Raw genomic sequence first — 20,151 nt, 5'->3', positions numbered from 1 at the left:
ACTTCTCAGTTCCATATTTACACTATGTGACAGTTATGTGAAACGATTTCAAGAACTGTCACTGCCTAAGATTTGTCAGCAGTCACATACATGACACGCTGTATGCTATGTTACGGAACAAATTTCAGATCCTGTCGTATTAATTGACGTGCATGTCATTGCTATAGATGAACATAAGTAGACTTATATCAGTGCTATAATTTTGTGGAAATCTATGTACAGGGTGAACAAAAAGTCAGTATAAATTTGAAAACTGAATAAATCACGAAATAATGTAGATAGTGAGGAACAAATTGACACACATGCTTGGAATGACATGGGGTTTTATTAGAACCAAAAAAATACAAAAGTTCAAAAAATGTCCGGCAGATGGCGCTTCATCTGATCAGAATAGCAATAATTAGCATAACAAAGTAAGGCAAAGCAAAGATGGTGTTCTTTTACAGGAAATGCTCAATATGTTCACCATCATTCCTCAACAATAGCTGTAGTCGAGGAATAATGTTGTGAACAGCACTGTAAAGCATGTCCGGAGTTATGGTGAGGCATTGGCGTCGGATGTTGTCTTTCAGCATCCCTAGAGATGTCGGTCGATCACGATTCACTTGCGACTTCACGTAACCCCAAAGCCAATAATCGCACGGACTGAGGTCTGGGGACCTGGGAGGCCAAGCATGACGAAAGTGGCGGCAGAGCACACGATCATCACCAAACGACGCGCGCAAGAGATCGTTCACGCGTCTAGCAATACTTTGTTTTTTTTTGTTCTAATAAAACCCCATGTCATTCCAAGCATGTGTGTCAATTTTTACCTCTCTATCTACATTATTCCGTGGTTTATTAAGCTTTCAAATTTATACTGACTTTTTGGTCACCCGGTATATACACTTCTTTGTTCCTCCGTATCCACTGATCCCAAAAACCGGTTTTGGCAAATGAAACATTTCTAGTGCAGGTTATGGTTTATAAAAGACGTCTTTAATGGCGGGATTTAAAGAGTCCATTTCGAATCTGTATTAGCAGTCATCAGGGTTGAATCGTATATTTAATATCTTCGTCAATTATATGGTGTTTGAATTTAATTCGCTTTTGTAAATTAATTACCTTAGACCACTCTTCGTGTTTTACCAGTTCTACCACCTGTATCAGTAACCGTTTTGAAATTTCAAAACTTGGTCGCATAGGACAATGTACGTATTCAGTGTGCGTTTTGTAAGTGATTTTTGGCTGCTAAATTAAGTTAAATGCTGGAGCAGCACTCCGAGACTATCCGACGAGGCAACGCTGGTGAAAGAGAAGTAGTATATTTCACTAAAATGGATCCGCAATCACGCAAAATCTTGAAAGTCCACGACACAGTCAGCCAACGGTCACTGAATGTCAAATACGCCGATGTTGCCCACGATGAGCGTATTTACCTTAAAGTGCACGCATCAGTAAAGCGACAAAAATGTCTCCAAATGACGAAAGCGCTTGTACCACCGCTCATCAGCACGCAACTGAAAACAGCGACAAAAGCAATAGTTCCGCCAGCACCGTTATGTGGATGCATGCTGTGGGGAGTGGAAGCAAAGACACGACTCTCAAGATTGCAACCTAATCAGAATAAAGTACTAGGTCGGATTCTCAGAGCTCCCGCCTGGAAACGTATGTTGGATGTGTATGATACCGTGTGATGCTGATCGGGAAAAAAATTTGGAAATTTGTGGTAAGGTCTGAAGGGACCAAACTACTGAGTTCATCGGTCCCTTAGCTTACCCACTACTTAATCTAACTAACTTACTCTCAAGACGACACACACACTCATTCCCGAGGGAGGACTCGCCTGCTGATCTGGAAGACCAGATCTTGCACCAAGCGATTTATATCTTTTCGGCAGGCTAAAAGAACATCTGAGAGAAGCAAATTTTCCAAAGACGAGGACTTCCACACAGCGGTTCTCAAATGACTTTGTGCCCAAGGATTGGGTTTCTGTGCCCAAGGAAGGTATTTCTATCGTAAAGGAATTGAACGACTGGAACAACCTTCCTACCGTTATTAACAGAGACCTGATGAGTATGTTGCAAAATAGTGTCATGTATCTGTGTCACTTAGAAGTTCAGTGCAGCTTTCAAAAACAGTTGCTTGGCCTGCCGTAATAACGGCTAACTTACTTTTTGGAGTTTCCGCGTAATAGCCACTGCCAACCTAACCTCCAAACACCTAATACCATTCATCTGCTTCTGCTAAATCTATAATACTCTGCAACAGCTGCAGTTTGGTTTTAACGTAGCACTTTAATTTAAAATCAAATTAGCTACTAGAAAAAGGGCACGTCACCACAGAGCTAAAATGGAAAGAACCCAAAGTCAAACGCTATGGGAAGCACCACAACAACTCGCGAGTGGTGTGGTTCCATGAGGACCCATCCAAATCCCAAAGTGATCATAAATGGTGACTCAAAACTTGTGTCACACGCGTTGTAACTGTCAGGTCATTTCAGTGACTTGTGTTTTATGACGCAATGATGCTTCTCATAGGGACAAGACGTAATAATATACAATATTTTACAACTTCTACATCAGAGTCATGATTTTACAGGAAAATAAACTACAGCTTACCTTGACGACGGGCTTTGCTACGCTGACGTATTTCAGTCGCTTCTCGAGAGGCGGCGGAGGCGGCGGGGGCGGTGCGGTTCGACTGTCAGGGGGCGGTCCATACTCCAGAAACGGCCTGCACAGGCAGAATGCACGCCTCACCAAAAGCTCCGCATCATAGATAATTTCAATTTCTAAATTCTAATTTCTAATCAAGTGTGCCATATTGAGTAAGAACTCCTCTATTCGGCATGGCACACTTAAGTTGACTCAGTACATTGCATAGTGTCTGTGTCCGCCTCCTGCCTGTGCTTCTGAAAAAAAATCTCGATTCTTTGTTGTGTACTCTCTTTCGTTTGCCCCCTATTGGCCCTTACTGGGAGATTGTGGCGTGGTTATACTTGTTATACGAAATAAAAATTTTAAAATAAAAGCTACGTTTTTTGCATAAAAAAGTGGTCAGCGCGACAGAATGTGAATCCTAAGGGCCCGGGTTCGATTCCCGGATGGGTTGCAGATTTTCTTCGCTCAGGGACTGGGTGTTGTGTTGTCCTAATCATCATCATTTCGTCCCCATCGACGCGTAAGTCGCCGAAGTGGCGTCAAATAGAATGACCTGCACTCGGCGAACGGTCTACCCGACGGGAGGCCCTAGTTACACGACTTTTTTAAAAAATTTATAGTGTCTGTTCCCTTAATTGAATCTGATGGTGATATTTTCGAAACGCGTCATTAAAAAGAGTGGTCACAAGAATACCTGTTGCTGTTTTACTATTATCATAGCGTCCGTAACAGGTATTCCCATAATCCTACCAAGTTGCTTAAGGATTAGAAGAAAGCAAAAGCTATATATGGTGTTGGTATACTAGGAAATGCGAATATGCGAGGCGCTCTTTTAAAGTAAGTACCGTTTAAAAATAAAATGAAAAAGAAAACAATATTAGAAAAATTTTATTTCACACGAAAGCCTGGACTTTTAATGTACTTTTCAACCTAATGTCCACCTACATTAAAGCACTCGTAGCCTCTTTCAACCAGTTTCTGAAATCCATCCTCACTGAAACCTGTCGCTTGATTTACAAACCTGTGCTATACGTAGATATGACATCGTCATCTTCCTCGAAGCGTTGACCGCCAAGGTGCTTGAAGTGCAAGAACAAATAGAAAATGGAAATGTTATATGTTCTAAGTGTGAAATCTCACATTTATCATCTGCATCTCTCTTTGTACATAAGTTATTTGTATGCAAAAAGTTGAGACGACGTTCTGTTATCACAGAATTATGCTGCTCATTTTATCACTGCAAAGAACCATGAGACAAATTAACAAATAAATAATTTATTAAGAACAGCCTAGGTGTCTATAAAAAAGTTTTTATTTCAAGTGATACCAACATTGGTGCACTACGTCTTATTTTGGATAACACAGGTAAGTAACATTTTGGCTAGTACAACTATACTCAACAAAAACCATATCTATTAAATTTCTAAAAGAGAACAACAAAATTAAATTCAGCGAAAAATTTCATAGCACTGAATTCCGTTTCTTACACCACTCTATTCTTTGGGTCAGATGTTGCAAAGTTTCCTGTACAATTCCCTGTGCTGTTGAGGAAGAAATGAGAACACCGTCAACAGGTTTTTCTGTTTTCTTTTTGCAACTGATAAAAATGGTTGGTCTTTCAGATGAAATACAACATGGAGTACGTCAGTGATGGTGTTTTCCTTCTTTTCAATATCATGATATTATTCTATTCTTATGATTTTCAGCGTAAAAAATTGTAATAGATATCTGACATGGATTAGGGATTTGGTGATACCGCATTTGGGGATCTCTTAAACGCCTGCATTGATAACAACGGTTTTTCATTGCTTTTAAAATAAAAGAATTCAGTTGTATGCATTGGAACTCATGGAATAGGCTTTGTCTCACTCAGCGATCTTGTTTGAATCTTGCAAAACAAAGACTTTGACGTATAGCACCAGGAACTCCACAGGGCACAAAGCCCACATACGATCTAGTAAGAACATTTGAAACGTTTCCACCACTTCTTCCTAAGGACATCATACTCACCGTTGACTGTAGAGGTTATTTATTTCACAACTTCAGTTTCGGCCTTAAGGCCATCATCAAGTGGCACTGCAAAAGATTTTGCTTTAACAGTTGTCTAACTTTAAAATCCTACGCAATGTATACATGTCATCATAAGAAGTGAGCTTTGCACTGTAAGAACGTAATAGCAATGAACGAGTGCGAAACATTGCACGTAGCGAAATGAGGTAATTTACATGAACTATTTCCAGTGTTAACATTTCCAACACAAATCGTAGGACGCAGGTGGAGCAGCTTTTGGAACGAGAGGATATTCAACGAAGAGACTGGCCTGTCCATGACCTCTACTTAAATTCAGTCGAGCACGTTTGACATGCGTTAGGGAGAAGTAGTGCAGTAAGGACACGTACACCAACCACAACCATCCAGAAATTGTGAACTGCGCTGGTAGAGGAATGTAAAGACCTAAAACAAGAAACCATACCAACACTGAGGCCAGTATGGGAGCACGTTGCAGAACGTGCACCGCCGTCCGTGCTGACCACACACCCTACTACGAACCATGAAATGTATTCGCTGTCGCGAATATGGACTACTATCAGCTGTATAATGGGATGACGGCAGTGGATATTTTTGTGCCGGACCGGGGCCCGAAACCGGATTTCCCGCTTATCACGAGCGGCGCTTTTCCATTAGGCCGTTCCAGTTCGCTTCAGGGCCAGACCTAGAGTTCAATAGGTTGTCAAGCATGTGTCTACAATCTGCACTCATATATCCATTATGTACGTTCCCGTACAAGGGAGACATTTTAACTGAAAGTCGCTTGCTCGGCGTCTGTGGATAAATATGGCACTGCACTGCCTGTGTTGCTCAGAAGCACGATACAATGTTGGTTGGGACATGCATACATATCCCAAGGAACACTGAATCTTGCTTCTGAACAATACAGGCAGTGCAATATCGTACCCTATAAAGGACCTTGTCCCGCCTACTGTAATTTCCAGACATCTATCATGGATCGTGTAATTATTGTCTACGAATAAAAGTTTACTTTCAGTTACCTTTTGTACTATACAGTAAAAGTTCTTTCTATATGTGGTCCAAGTTTCATCGAGCTGCGCTACTTCGGCAGTAACATCGTCCGAAAGTTATTTTCGTTCTTGACTTGTACACCGCTGTACACTGACACAGATGAATATACACTATGTGATCAAAAGTTCGTGACGCCCTCCATCGGTAATGCTGGAATTCAGTATGGTGTTGACCCACCCTTAGCCTTGATGACAGCATCCACTCTGACAGGCAAACCTTCAATCAGGTGCTGGAAGGTTTCTTCGGGAATGGCAGCCCATTCTTCACGGAGTGCTGCACTGAGGAGAGGTTTCGTTGTCGGTTGGTGAGTCCTGGCACGAAGTCGGCGTTCCAAAATGTCCCAAAGGTGTTCTATAGGATTCAGGTCAGGACTCTGTGCAGGCCAGTCCACTACAGGGACGTTATTGTAGTGTAACCACTCCGCCACAGGCGGCTAACCACTCCGCCACAGACCGTGCATTATGAACAGGTGCTCGAACGTGTTGAAAGATGCAATCGCCATCCCTGAATTGCTCTTCAACAGTGGGAAGCAAGAAGGTGCTTAAATCATCAGTTTAGGCCTGTGCTGTGATAGTGCCACGCAGAACAACAAGGAGTGCAAGCCCCCTCCATGAAAAACACGACCACACCATGACACCACCGCCTCCGAATTTTACTGTTGGCACTACACACACTGGCAGATGACGTTCACCGGGCATTCGCCACACCCACACCCTGCCATCGGATCGCCACATTGTGTACCGTGATTCGGCCCTCCACACAACGTTTTTCCACTGTTCAATTATCCAGTGTTTACGCTCCTTACACCAAGCGAGGCGTCGTTTGGAATATACCGGCGTCTTGTGTGGGTTATGAGCAGCCGCTCGACTATGAAATCCAAGTTTTCTCACCTCCCGCCTGTCACAGTACTTGCAGTAGATCCTGATGCAGTTTGTAATTCCTGTGTGATGGTCTGGATTGATGTCTGTCTATTACACATTGCGACCCTCTTCAACTGTTGTTGGTCTGTGTCAGACGTCGGCCTGTACGCTTTTGTGCTGTATGTGTCCCTTCACGTTTCCACTTCACTACCAGATTGGAAACAGGGGACCTAGGGATATTTAGGAGTGTGGATATCTCGCGCACAGACGTAAGATAAAAGTGACACCCAATCACATAACGACGTTCGAAGTCCATGAGTTCCGGGGATATCCTCATTCTGTTCTCTCACGATGTCTAATGAATACTGAGTTCACTGATATGGAGTACCTGGCAGTAGGTGGCACCACAGTACAGCTAATATGAAAAACGTATGTTTTTGGGGTGTTCGGATACTTTTGATGATATAGTGTATAAGGAAGCACTTCCTAAGTATGTACATTCGGAGCATAGCATTGTAAAGGAAATTAAATGTGAACCATCACGAATACGGAGAAAAAGAAACAGGAAGCATCTGAAATATGGCGCTACCAAAGAATATTACATGTTAAGTGTTTCAGATAAGTAAAAATGAGGGAGTATGCGAGACAAAACGAATGGCTGGCTGCATGTAATGGTGTTGCTTTCATACTGTTTGTTATGCACTATTGTAGTGTAACGACGGCTTTTTTCGGCGTGAACGTCGAACAAGTAATCAAGGAAGTAAGATTCCTGTATGGCACAGGTCTTCTGACCAGATATAAGGAAGGTGAAGAGATGTTGAAAGTTTTGGACGGCGCACTTCCCACAGAATGCAACCTAATGATAAAGAAAACAGAAACGGATGTGTTGGATGATAGTAGAAATGAAAACAACAATTCGTCAACTTCACAAGTGGGAACAACGCAGTAGTCACAGGAAAAAAAGACGAACCACGGAGGAACTATGGGACAGGACGGAAATCGGTGGATGTAATGTAAATAAGTACGGATAAGCAAACAATTTATTACAGAGTCAGTGAAATTGGATGATTTATCCAAGAGAAAGAGCTTAAAAAAGTGAGCAAGTCCATAACGCGTTTTTCCAGCTCTGGCCCTTATGCAAGCAGTTATTCGGCTTGACGTTGATTGATAGATCTGTTGGATTTTCCTCCTGAGGGATATTATGCGAGATTCTGTCAAATTGGCGCGTTAGATCGTCAAAACCCCGAGATGGTTGAAGGGCCCTGCCCATAATACTCCAAACTTTCTCATTTGGGTAGTGATCCGTCGACCTTGCTGGACAACCACGAAGACAAGCAGCAGAAACTCTCTGTGTGCGGATGGTCATTATTTTGCTGAAACGAAAGGTCTCCAGACACAGCTTCGTTGGTCATGGGGCTCAGTTCGAAGCTGGAGTAATCACTGAGTACAGCAGTACTCCAATCAAAAAAGATTCCAGGTGTCTGGAGACGTCCCGGACCGTGGTGGAGACCAACCTATCACCCCCATACAGCCCGACGACCAGGACTGATGGTCTGTGGTCCCATTTTTCTTTTTAACTGCAGAACTCCTTTGGTTGTTAACCGCGACATTCTTGCAGCACGGTGGTATGTCGACGATATTCTACGCTCCGTTTTGTTGCCCCTCATGGCAAGCCATCCTGGGCCTACATTTCAGGCAGATAATGGACGCCCGCATTCGGTGAGAGTTTCTACTGCTTGCCTTCGTGCTTGCCACATCGTACCTTGGCCGGCAAAGTCGCCTGTTCTCTCTCCAATTGAGAACGTTTGCAGAACTATGGGCAGGGCTGTCCAACCAGCTCGGGATTTTGATGATCTAACTCGCCAGTTCTACAGAATTTCGCATGATATCCCTCAGAAGGACACCGAACAACTCTGTCAATGAATACAATGACAAATAGCTGCCTAGATAAGGGCTAGAGCTGGTCCAAAGCGTTACTGATTTGGATAATTTATGAAGCTCTTTCTCATGAATGAATCACCCAATTCTTATAAAAGTCGCCTGTTCTCTCTCCAATTGAGAACGTTTGCAGAACTATGGGCAGGGCCGTCCAACCAGCTCGGGATTTTGATGATCTAACTCGCCAGTTCTACAGAATTTCGCATGATATCCCTCAGAAGGACACCGAACAACTCTGTCAATGAATACAATGACAAATAGCTGCTTGGATAAGGGCTAGAGCTGGTCCAAAGCGTTATTGATCTGGATAATTTATGAAGCTCTTTCTCATGAATGAATCACCCAATTTTTATAAAAGTCGCCTGTTCTCTCTCCAATTGAGAACGTTTGCAGAACTATGGACAGGGCCGTCCAACCAGCTCGGGATTTTGATGATCTAACTCGCCAGTTCTACAGAATTTCGCATGATATCCCTCAGAAGGACACCGAACAACTCTGTCAATGAATACAATGACAAATAGCTGCCTGGATAAGGGCTAGAGCTGGTCCAAAGCGTTATTGATTTGGATAATTTATGAAGCTCTTTCTCATGAATGAATCACCCAATTTTTATAAAAGTCACCTGTTCTCTCTCCAATTGAGAACGTTTGCAGAACTATGGGCAGGGCCGTCCAACCAGCTCGGGATTTTGATGATCTAACTCGCCAGCCCTACAGAATTTCGCATGATATCCCTCAGAAGGACACCGAACAACTCTGTCAATGAATACAATGACAAATAGCTGCCTGGATAAGGGCTAGAGCTGGTCCAAAGCGTTATTGATTTGGATAATTTATGAAGCTCTTTCTCATGAATGAATCACCCAATTTTTATAAAAGTCACCTGTTCTCTCTCCAATTGAGAACGTTTGCAGAACTATGGGCAGGGCCGTCCAACCAGCTCGGGATTTTGATGATCTAACTCGCCAGCCCTACAGAATTTCGCATGATATCCCTCAGAAGGACACCGAACAACTCTGTCAATGAATACAATGACAAATAGCTGCTTGGATAAGGGCTAGAGCTGGTCCAAAGCGTTATTGATTTGGATAATTTATGAAGCTCTTTCTCATGAATGAATCACCCAATTTTTATAAAAGTCGCCTGTTCTCTCTCCAATTGAGAACGTTTGCAGAACTATGGACAGGGCCGTCCAACCAGCTCGGGATTTTGATGATCTAACTCGCCAGTTCTACAGAATTTCGCATGATATCCCTCAGAAGGACACCGAACAACTCTGTCAATGAATACAATGACAAATAGCTGCCTGGATAAGGGCTAGAGCTGGTCCAAAGCGTTATTGATTTGGATAATTTATGAAGCTCTTTCTCATGAATGAATCACCCAATTTTTATAAAAGTCACCTGTTCTCTCTCCAATTGAGAACGTTTGCAGAACTATGGGCAGGGCCGTCCAACCAGCTCGGGATTTTGATGATCTAACTCGCCAGTTCTACAGAATTTCGCATGATATCCCTCAGAAGGATTCTTTAAGATTTGTTTGTCCATACATATACATCATATCTGTCGATTTGCGTCCCTTTCGGTTAATTTCTTCGTGGTGCATCTTTCTTTGTCTTAGAGAGTAATTCGCCTATCTAGAATGTACACCAAAGTTTCTCTTTGGATCATGAGTTTTCGGGTTGATCTGGTGTGGTCGCCATAAATTTTTGTCCTGTGCGAAATCCATTTCAGAATAGCATTATAACCCAACGTTCTCGGTTATTGGTTGGGTGTAGTCAAATGATTGTCCTCCATTACAGTCGCGTGGGATTAGCCGAGCGGTCTGAGGCGCTGCAGTCATGGACTGTGCGGCTGATCCTGGTGGAGGTTCGAGTCCTCCCTCGGGCATGGGTGTGTGTGTTTATCCTTAGGATAATTTAGGTTAAGTAGTGTGTATGCTTAGGGACTGATGACCTTAGCAGTTAAGCCCCATAAGATTTCACACACATTTGAATCTTTTTTTCCCCTCCATTGCAGTTTTTACTATCTACAGCTTCCCTGATGTCTTAACACATGTCCTATCATGTTGGTCTTGTTCTTGTCCATGTTTTACACACGATCCTCTCCTCGGCGGTTTTGCGGAGATATGGAGAACCTCCCCATTCCTTACCTTATCAGTCCACCTAATTTTCAGCATCCTTCTATAGCACCACATCTCAAATCCTTCGATTCTCTTCTTTCCCAATTTTCTCTTGGTCTATCATTCACTACCATTAAGGCTGTGCTCTAAACGTACATTCTTGGGAATTTCTTCCTAACGGACTTCTCTGGGCTAGAAGTGTCCTATTTACCTGCCTTATTCTGTTTTTTACGTCCTCCTTGCCTCGGTTGTCATGTGTTATTTTGCTTGCAAGTTAGTAGGATTCCTTACATTCGTCTACTTTGTGGTCACCAATTTAGATGTTACATTTGTCGCTAATTTGACTTCTACTACTGCTCTTTACTATTGCCTTTCTTCAACGTCCTCTCAACCCATATTCTGAACTTATTAGACTTTTCATTGCAGTAAGCGCTTGCTGTAGTTCTTCTTCTCCTTCAGGAAAGATAAGGTCATCAGCGAATCTTACCACTGACATCTTTTTACACAGAATTTTAATGCCACTCTTGAATCTTCCTTTTATTTCCATCATTCCTTCTTTGACATACAGATGAAACAGTAAGAGAATAAGATTATATCCCTGTGTCACACCGCTGTAAACCGAGCACTTAATGTCGTCTCCCATACTTACTATTCCCTCTTGTTTCTGCTACATTCTGTATGTTATTCCTACTTCTATACATCTTACAGTTATTTATCTGAGAGTTTCGAACATCTTTTACAGTTTTACATTCTCTAATGGTTTCTCTAAATCGACAAATGCTATGACTATGCGTCATGATTTTTCATTTTAAGTCTTGCTTTCTTTAAGAAGTGCCTCTCCGGTGCATTTACATTTCCTAAAGCCGGACTGATGGCCATGTGACAGATTTTCAGCATTATTTCCCATTCTTCTTTACACTTCTTCCATTGTTCCTAGATACTGATGTGGAAGTGGGGAAGAGATTCCTGAAAGCGTACCTATGGAGCACAGCATTGTATAGAAATGAAAAAGAGACTGTCGGAAATCTCCAGAGGAAGAGCGCGGAAGCACTAGAGATGTCGTGCCAACAAAGGGTGTTAGTTCTTAAGATGACGGAGAAGGTGCGAAATGAAGATGTGCTACAAATAAGCGTAGAAAAAAGAAGTGTTTGAAACTCACTTACTACAAGAAGTTACTGGAAAGTCTACTACGGCAAACACAATTACTTAAGTTGCTCCTGAAAGGGGCAGCAGAGGTAAAAAATGGTACAAGTATGGAAAGACTACAGTGTGGCATTCATATTATGGAGTTTATTTGGTGTAGTAGTTACGTATAGATGGAACCGTTAACGTAAGGTAGGTAAAAGTGGGCACTATCAAAGTATCTGTAAGCCTAATGAATTATAAATATTATGAGAATTCTAAATGACTCACACGCCCCCTGAGTGGAACGACGGCGGCGGCGGTGGCGGCGACGGCAGATTGTGGCTGCGGAGCTGGAATCCTGGAGGCGGCGGGGGAGGCTCCAGGCCCGTGGGCGGCGGCGGCGGCCGTGGTGGGCGGGGCGGAGAGTCGGTGAAGGCAGTTCCCAGCGACGTGGCCATTACCACCAGCAGCAGCTGCACCACGGCAAACGAACGACGCAGTCAAACACTGGCAGGCTGACCACTCAGATGAAGAGGGGTCCGACAGTTGTCGGCAAGGCACACTACGGGCACGCAGCGTTTTACATCTACATGTCACAAGCTACTTTACGGCGTGCAGCGGAGGCTATTCTCTGTACCACTGTCACTTCCTCCTGTCACTGTTCCAGATGCGAATGGTTCGCGGGAAGAACTGTGCCGACTTAAAAGTCGCCATTGTTGCGATGCATTCGAACAGTCGCCGCTAGAGCGGCGCTGTCGGCAGTGCGACTGTGGCGCCTCGAAACGAACCTGCCTGCCGTCTGGTGCGGAATCTACATCTACATCTACATCTACATCCATACTCCGCAAGCCACCTGATGGTGTGTGGCGGACGGTACCTTGAGTACTTCTATCGGTTCTCCCTTCTATTCCAGTCTCGTATTGTTCGTGGAAAGAAGGATTGTCGGTATGCCTCTGTGTGGGCTCTAATCTCTCTGATTTTATCCTCATGGTCTCTCGCGAGATATACGTAGGAGGGAGCAATATACCGCTTGACTCTTCGGTGAAGGTATGTTCTCGAAACTTCAACAAAAGCCCGTGCCGAGCAACTGAGCGTCTCTCCTGCAGAGACTTCCACTGGAGTTTATCTATCATCTCCGTAACGCTTTCGCGATTACTAAATGATCCTGTAACGAAGCGCGCTGCTCTCCGTTGGATCTTCTCTATCTCTTCTATCAACCCTATCTGGTACGGATCCCACACTGCTGAGCAGTATTCAAGCAGTGGGCGAACAAGCGTACTGTAACCTACTTCCTTTGTTTTCGGATTACATGTCAACACTTTCTCTTTCGCCACCAGCTTTGAACACGTAGAGACCATCGACAGAGTATACGCTACTGGGGCCATGGACACGTTTGTTTTTCCGGCTCTGCTTCATCAACAGCGGTGTCTAGCATCGAGTGATGCGCGGAAGTGCTGGGTGGCCTCATTTATTACACGGAAAGTTTCTGGTCGCGATTCAGAAAACTGTTGATGTGGCTGACGTAAGGCAAGTTGGCTGGCCTAAATTTACGAGCGCGGTGGCTGCAGTCTTTCTGACTGCTGTGTTTAATCGACGCTCAACCATGGCAGAAGCCCCCAGCAATATTGTCTGACTTCTATTAACTGTGTTCATAAATGTGGACTTTTTTTTTTTTTTTTTTTTTTTTTGAGGGCTATCCGCATTTTGTCACAGCAGCATTTTCCTTGCATAGGTAATGCGTGATCTGTAAATCTCCTTTGTTAAACTAGTTTTATTATGGTGCCTTTCTTAAATTATTGTAATTCCTGAGGAAATTGAAGAGATATATCCATTTCAAAAACTGGGTTATTTCGGAAATCAGCCTTATGCAAACGCAACTAGTTTATTTTTATATTTCTCCATGCAAACACAACTAGTTTATTTTTATATTTCCCCAGACATGTTTCGACACCAATGTGTCTTCTTCTGTGGGTGAACTTTTATTTTCTGTAAAGTAAAAAATCACATTTGTAGGCCTAAGAAATACAATACTTGCAATTTGCTTCGTTTTATTTGGACACTCTCCTTCAAATTACATCGCTAATTGAACTGTATTATTAACCATCGATTTTAGTGCTCGTTTTCGTTGTTTTTTGACAGCATGTGATCTCTAAGCTAGCCATGAAGAAAATTATTGCGTATTTGTGGAGAGCTGTTTCGAGGTTAGAGGTTATGAACGTTATGTACTTACATTTTCCGTCCTGTTTCGTGTCCCTCGTTGGTGTCTCAATCAGCTACTATTTAGTGCATTGATTTCTCTCAGTTCTTCATAAATTTCCGCTCACTACTTCACCTCACAACCACTTACACAGAATGTGGCGAAATGTGATCTGAGCAGACACTTCTGGCAATACACGCAGTGAGTTGTGTCATGTTATTGTCGTTGCTCAGAGAAAGCAACAGTCTCTACCAAAAACTCACAACAGAGGAGAACTACCACATACAAAAAGCAATAATACAGGAAAAAGAGTCCTGAATGAAAATACAACATTGTGTAACAAAACACTGTTTGGAACACTCAATGAACTATACAGAAAACATAACAGGAAAAAAAAGTCTGTTTTCTTGGTTCCCTCCCAACCCCTATTTCCATCTCTCTCTCTCTTTCTCTCTCTCTCTCTCTCTGACACACACACACACACACACACACATACACATATTCAAAATCAGCGCTATAATACACACAAGACGAAAGATGAACAACTGAGCAACGACAATAACATGACACATCTCACTGCGTGTATTGCCAGAAGTGTCTGCTCAGATCACATTTCGCCACATTCTGTGTAAGTGGTTGTGAGGTGAAGTAGTGAGTTGAAATTTATGAAGAACTGAGAGAAAGCAATGCACTAAATAGTAGCTGATTGAGACACCAACGAGGGACACGAAACATGACGGAAGATGTAAGTACAGTAACGTACATAACCTGTAACCTCGAAACAGCTCTCCACAAATACGCAATAATGTTCTTCATGGCTAGTTTGCAGATGACATGCTGTCAAAAAAACGACGAAAACGAGCACTAAAATCGATGTTTAATAATACAGTTCAATTAGCGATGTAATTTGAAGGAAAGTGTCCAAATAAAACGAAGCAAATTGCAAATATTGTATTTCTTAGGCCTACAAATGTGATTTTTTACTTTACAGAAAATAAAAGTTCACCCACAGAAGATGACACATTGGTGTCGAAACATGTCTGGGGAAATACAAAAATAAACTAGTTGTGTTTGCAAAAGGCTGATTTCCAAAATAACCCACTTTTTAAATCGCATACATGGAAAAACGAGGAGCTTCAAACCTTAGTAAAATGAGTATATCCATTTCACTGTTTACAATTGTATTTGAATATTTTTAAAAAGTTGTCATCTTGCTTTCTGCTGTTAGAATTTTATTTTATGGTTGCAAATTCGGCATTAATCCATTTTCAAGCATAAGATTTTGACATATTAGTATACGTTTCCGTTAGGCAGAGATAACGACGTTGTGAATGAATAACTTTAATATGAACGACCCCGCGAATACACCAAACACTCAGAAACGCCTTTTTGGGGTATAAATGTGGCTTAGCTGTACTTAGTGGCGATTCATTAGGACAGAGTCACTGCCTTTTGTACTGTAATAGGAAATCTCTCTTTTATCTCCAGTGATGAAGCGATCGAAAAACGCTTCTGCATTGTGCCGCTGAAGCATGTGGTGCATCGATTAGCTTAGTTTGTCTGTACCAATCAGCTGCAAATGTTCGTGGATGGTCGACCAAGGTTGTTTAAGAGTACTCGACAGTGCCTCGATTATCTAACTAGGATTTTCTTCCACTCCCCCCTTTAACATGCCGTTGTCTAAAATTCTTGATCTTCCTCGTCGACACTAGCTGGAAAGCTCAAAATTACAGGATTTGAACATAGAAAAACACTTTTGATATTAACAAACTTCTAATGCAGTTGAATAAACATCGCAAATATTTTTGGAAGCAGCTATTACATTACTACCCTTGCGAACCTCAAAAAGCATATACGATCCCGGATATGTACCTACTTGGGTTTTGGCTGGCCATTTCACCATAAATTGCAAAATAAAATAAAAAATATAAAATGAAAATAAAAAATAAGATGAAAGATTTAATTATTTACGAATAAACAAGTCACTCCAACCTTAAAATGTCTTTGGCACGACTTTGAAGTATACAATGAGCTGATAAATGACAAACGAATCTAGACATGTGAAGAAAAAACTTTAATGTAGGTTAATTATTACAAAGAAGAAGACAGCCACCAGCCGTTATTAATACTGCTATTTATTTAGGTAAATAGCGCTGTAACCGGTTTCGAACTGGCAAGTTCATCGTCGGACGGTTGTTCACATGATTTGCAAGATACACTTTACATAATCGTCAGTTTTCGATTTTCATTCTTCCATTGGGGCGAAATATTCTTGGTGTGTTGGTGCCGTTGAAAATTCCGCGCGATTTTGTTGCGAAGTTGCAGGATTGTATTTTTCAAATATTCCAAAATATATCCAGCACTTATGTAATTTGTACATCACTATATTGTGCAAAGCACCACACACACACACACACACACACACACACACACACACACACACACACACACACACACACCAAAAAGAATTTGCCACATGTGAAGTTATCATAAAGATTGCTGTCTACATCTTTGCAAGAATTAATCTACATTAATTGTACACAGCCACGGTCTCACTATGTCAGTTTTAGAAAAAAATTTTACTTTCCTGGTCCTCTAATAAATTGACAGAGCAGCTAGTCACCTCAGTGAACGGTTTCTGCCTTCTGCTATCGTAACGTGCAGTTTAACATCGATGGTGCATTTAATGGAATAAACCAGATTGTTGAGCGGGAAGGCTGGCTCGACAGCCATAGGCCGGGAAAAATGGCTCTAATTTTGGAAGTTATGAGGAGAGATACTGCAGAATCCCTACAGTCTAGTGACAAGATTACCCATCACGAGACACCTCCTATGCCTCCGGCACTACATGGCCAAGTGTTGCCACCTTCGGGGGATGCTTGCTGTTGACTGAATCCGGTGAAGGGTAGGGTGCTGTTCTTCCAGGTCACCCGCGCTTGAGTTGTTATCCGGAGCCAGGAGGTGAACGGACTTGTTAAATAGAAAAAGGCAAGGCGGGTCTATGAAGCCACCAACATCTCGTTTCACACTTAATTTTTCGCAGCTCTTAGTTGAGTTACGTGACCGTACCTCGTCTCTCTCTGCAGCCGCCGGCGCGTCCATACGTGAGCTTCTTCCATGAGGCGAACAATCCTGCAGTGTACTTGCAGCGTGCATGAAAGCATGAAATACTAAACACCTTTTTCCAAAGCTGAAAGCTGTTTCACAGAGGAAGACCGCGCTGCAGTTCCTTCTCTAAATCCTCACACGAACGAAAAAATGGCTGACATCGAAATAAGTGTCCAAGGAATAGAAAAACAACTGGAATCACTCAACAGAGGAAAGTGCACTGGACCTGACGGGATACCAATTCGATTGTAGACAGAGTACGCGAAAAAACTTGCTCCCCTTCTAACAGCCATGTACCGCAAGTTCCAAATGATTGGAAAAGAGCACGGGTAGTCCCAGTTTTGAAGAAGGGTCGTCGAGCAGATGCGCCTATATCTCTGACATCGATCTGTTGTATAATTTTAGAACATGTTTTTTGCTCGGTATCATGTCATTTCTGGAAACCCAGCATCTACTCTGTAGGAATCAACATAGATTCCGGAAACAGCGATCATGTGAGACGCAGAAAATATTAGATACCGGCTCAGAGGAAGATGCCATTTTCCTTGACTTCCGGAAGGCGTTCGATACAGTTCCGCACTGTCGCCTGATAAACAAAGTAAGAGCCTACGGAATACCAGACCTGCTGTGTGGTTGGATTGAAGAGTTTTTAGCAAACAGAACACAGCATGTTGTTCTCAATGGAGAGACGTCTACAGACGTTAAAGTAACCTCTGGCGTGTGACAGGGGAGTGTTATGGGACCATTGCTTTTCACAATATATATAAACGACCCAGTAGATAGTGTCGGAAGTTCCATGCGGTTTTTCGCGGATGATGCTGTAGTATACAGAGAAGTTGCAGCATTAGAAAATTACAGCGAAGTGTAGGAAGATCTGCAGCGGATAGGCAGTTGGTGCAGGGAGTGGCAACTGACACATAACATAGACAATGTTATGTATTGCGAATACATAGAAAGAAGGATCCTTTATTGTATGGTTATATGATAGCGGAACAAACACTGGTAGCAGTTACTTCTGTAAAATATCTGGGAGTATGCGTGCGGAACGATTTTAAGTGAAATGATCATATAAAATTAATTGCTGGTAAGGCGGGTGCCATGTTCAGATTCTTTGGGAGAGTCCTTGGAAAATGTAGTCCATCAACAAAGGAGGTGGCTTACAAAACACTCGTTCGTCCTATACTTGAGTATTGCTCATCAGTGTGAGATCCGTACCAGGTCGGGTTGACAGAGGAGATAGAGAAGATCCAAAGAAGAGCGGCGCGTTTCGTCACAGGGTTATGTGGTAAGCGTGATAGCGTTACGGAGATATTTAGGAAACTCAAGTGGCAGACTCTTCAGGAGAGGTGCTATGCATGGCGGTGTAGCTTGCTGTCCAAGTTTCGAGAGGGTGCGTTTCTGGATGAGGTATCGAATATATTGCTTCCCCCTACTTATACCTCCCGAGGAGATCACGAATGTAAAATTAGAGAGATTCGAGCGCTCGCGGAGGCTTTCCAGCAGTCGTTCTTCCCGCGAACCATACGCGAGTGGAACAGGAAAGGGAGGTAATGACAGTGGCACGTAAAGTGCCCTCCGCCACAAACCGTTGGGTGGCTTGCGGAGAATAAATGTAGATGTAGATGTAGATTTCCACCGCGTTAGGTCCTTCATAAAGTAATTAATGAGGTGAGTAGACGCAGTAGGGCAACACGCTGTATCCAGTACATGTGTTTAAAAAATATAAATAGATGGTGTTTCGCACTTCATGTTTCACATTTCTGGTGGTTGTAGAGGGGACTTAGTAGATCCCGTTCTACATAGGAAACCATGTCGGGAAACGTCATCCAGCAACGCTACAGAGCGTCAATGTTACAGGCGCTGGCGACTATAAACGTATGTACAGAGGGTGTTTCCGTAAGAGCGTGAAAAAATTTAACAGTACATAGAGGATGCTACAGTGAACCATTTGAAGTAGGCAACCTGTGGTAGGAGAAGCCAAGGAGATAATAGGAATGAATTCAAATTACTGCGTACTTTTTTATTTACCGGATAATCAAAAAGTCAGTATAAATTTGAAAACTTAATAAACGACGGAATAATGTAGATAGAGAGGTAAAAATTGACACACATCCTTGGAATGACATGGGGTTTTATTAGAACAAAAAAAAGTATTGCTAGACGCGTGAAAGATCTCTTGCGCGCGTCGTTTGGTGATGATCGTGTGCTCAGCTGGCACTTTCGTCATGCTTGGCCTCCCAGGTCCCCAGACCTCAGTCCGTGCGATTATTGGCTTTGGGGTTACGTGAAGTCGCAAGTGTATTGTGATCGACCGACATCTCAAGGGATGCTGAAAGACAACATCCGACGCCAATGCCTCACCATAACTCCGGACATGCTTTACAGTGCTGTTCACAACATTATTCCTCGACTGCAGCTATTGTTGAGGAATGATGGTGAACATATTGAGCATTTCCTGTAAATAACATCATCTTTGCTTTGTCTTACTTTGTCATGCTAATTGTTGCTATTCTGATCAGATGAAGCGCCATCTGTCGGACATTTTGTGAACTTTTGTATTTTTTTTAGGTTCTAATAAAACCCCATGTCATTCCAAGCATGTGTGTCAATTTGTACCTCTCTAGCTACATTATTCCGTGATTTATTCAGTTTTCAAATTTATACTGACTTTTTGATCACCCGGTACATTACTTATAGTTAACTGCAAATACGATCATTGACACAATGGACGTACCATTTGTACTGTATCTTACAACATGTGCTGAAACTTATGGCCATCAGCCTCAATGCAAGCATGATATCATCGATCGGCGAACAAGATTCTAAAGCACCGTGACAAATATCCCTGTTGCGTTTCGAATCACATCAGAAGTAGCTATAATTCTGGCAACTAATTCCATCTCCGTATCCACTAGGGTCTCACACACAAGTGGCTTTAGATATTCCCTTAGGAAATAATCGAGGCGATTCAGATTAGATGACCTCGCAGGGCCGGCCGGGATGGCCGAGCGGTTCTAGGCGCTGCAGTCTGGAACCGCGCGACCGCTGCGGTCGCAGGTTCGAATCCTGCCTCGGGCATG

The 20,151-nt window shown here is 42.7% G+C and overlaps 1 protein-coding gene across 1 annotated transcript in view; it reads right to left on the bottom strand.

The window, feature by feature from the left end:
• LOC124545926 (leucine-rich repeat extensin-like protein 3) overlaps positions 1-17,082 on the bottom strand; it is a 63,030-nt gene extending 45,948 nt beyond the window's left edge. The window contains exons 1-2 of the mRNA XM_047124886.1: positions 17,033-17,082; positions 2,601-2,715 (exon numbers count right to left, since the gene is read on the bottom strand). Coding sequence (XP_046980842.1) covers positions 2,601-2,715; positions 17,033-17,082 — 165 coding nt within the window. The remainder of the gene's footprint in view (positions 1-2,600; positions 2,716-17,032) is intronic.
• Between the last annotated feature and the right edge of the window lie 3,069 nt (positions 17,083-20,151).

This window comes from Schistocerca americana, chromosome 8 (genome assembly GCF_021461395.2).
Source record: "Schistocerca americana isolate TAMUIC-IGC-003095 chromosome 8, iqSchAmer2.1, whole genome shotgun sequence".
Taxonomy (NCBI): Eukaryota; Metazoa; Arthropoda; class Insecta; order Orthoptera; family Acrididae; genus Schistocerca; species Schistocerca americana.
The sequence above is the reverse complement of the archived record's forward strand: the minus strand, read 5'-3'. Positions and strand labels throughout refer to the sequence as shown.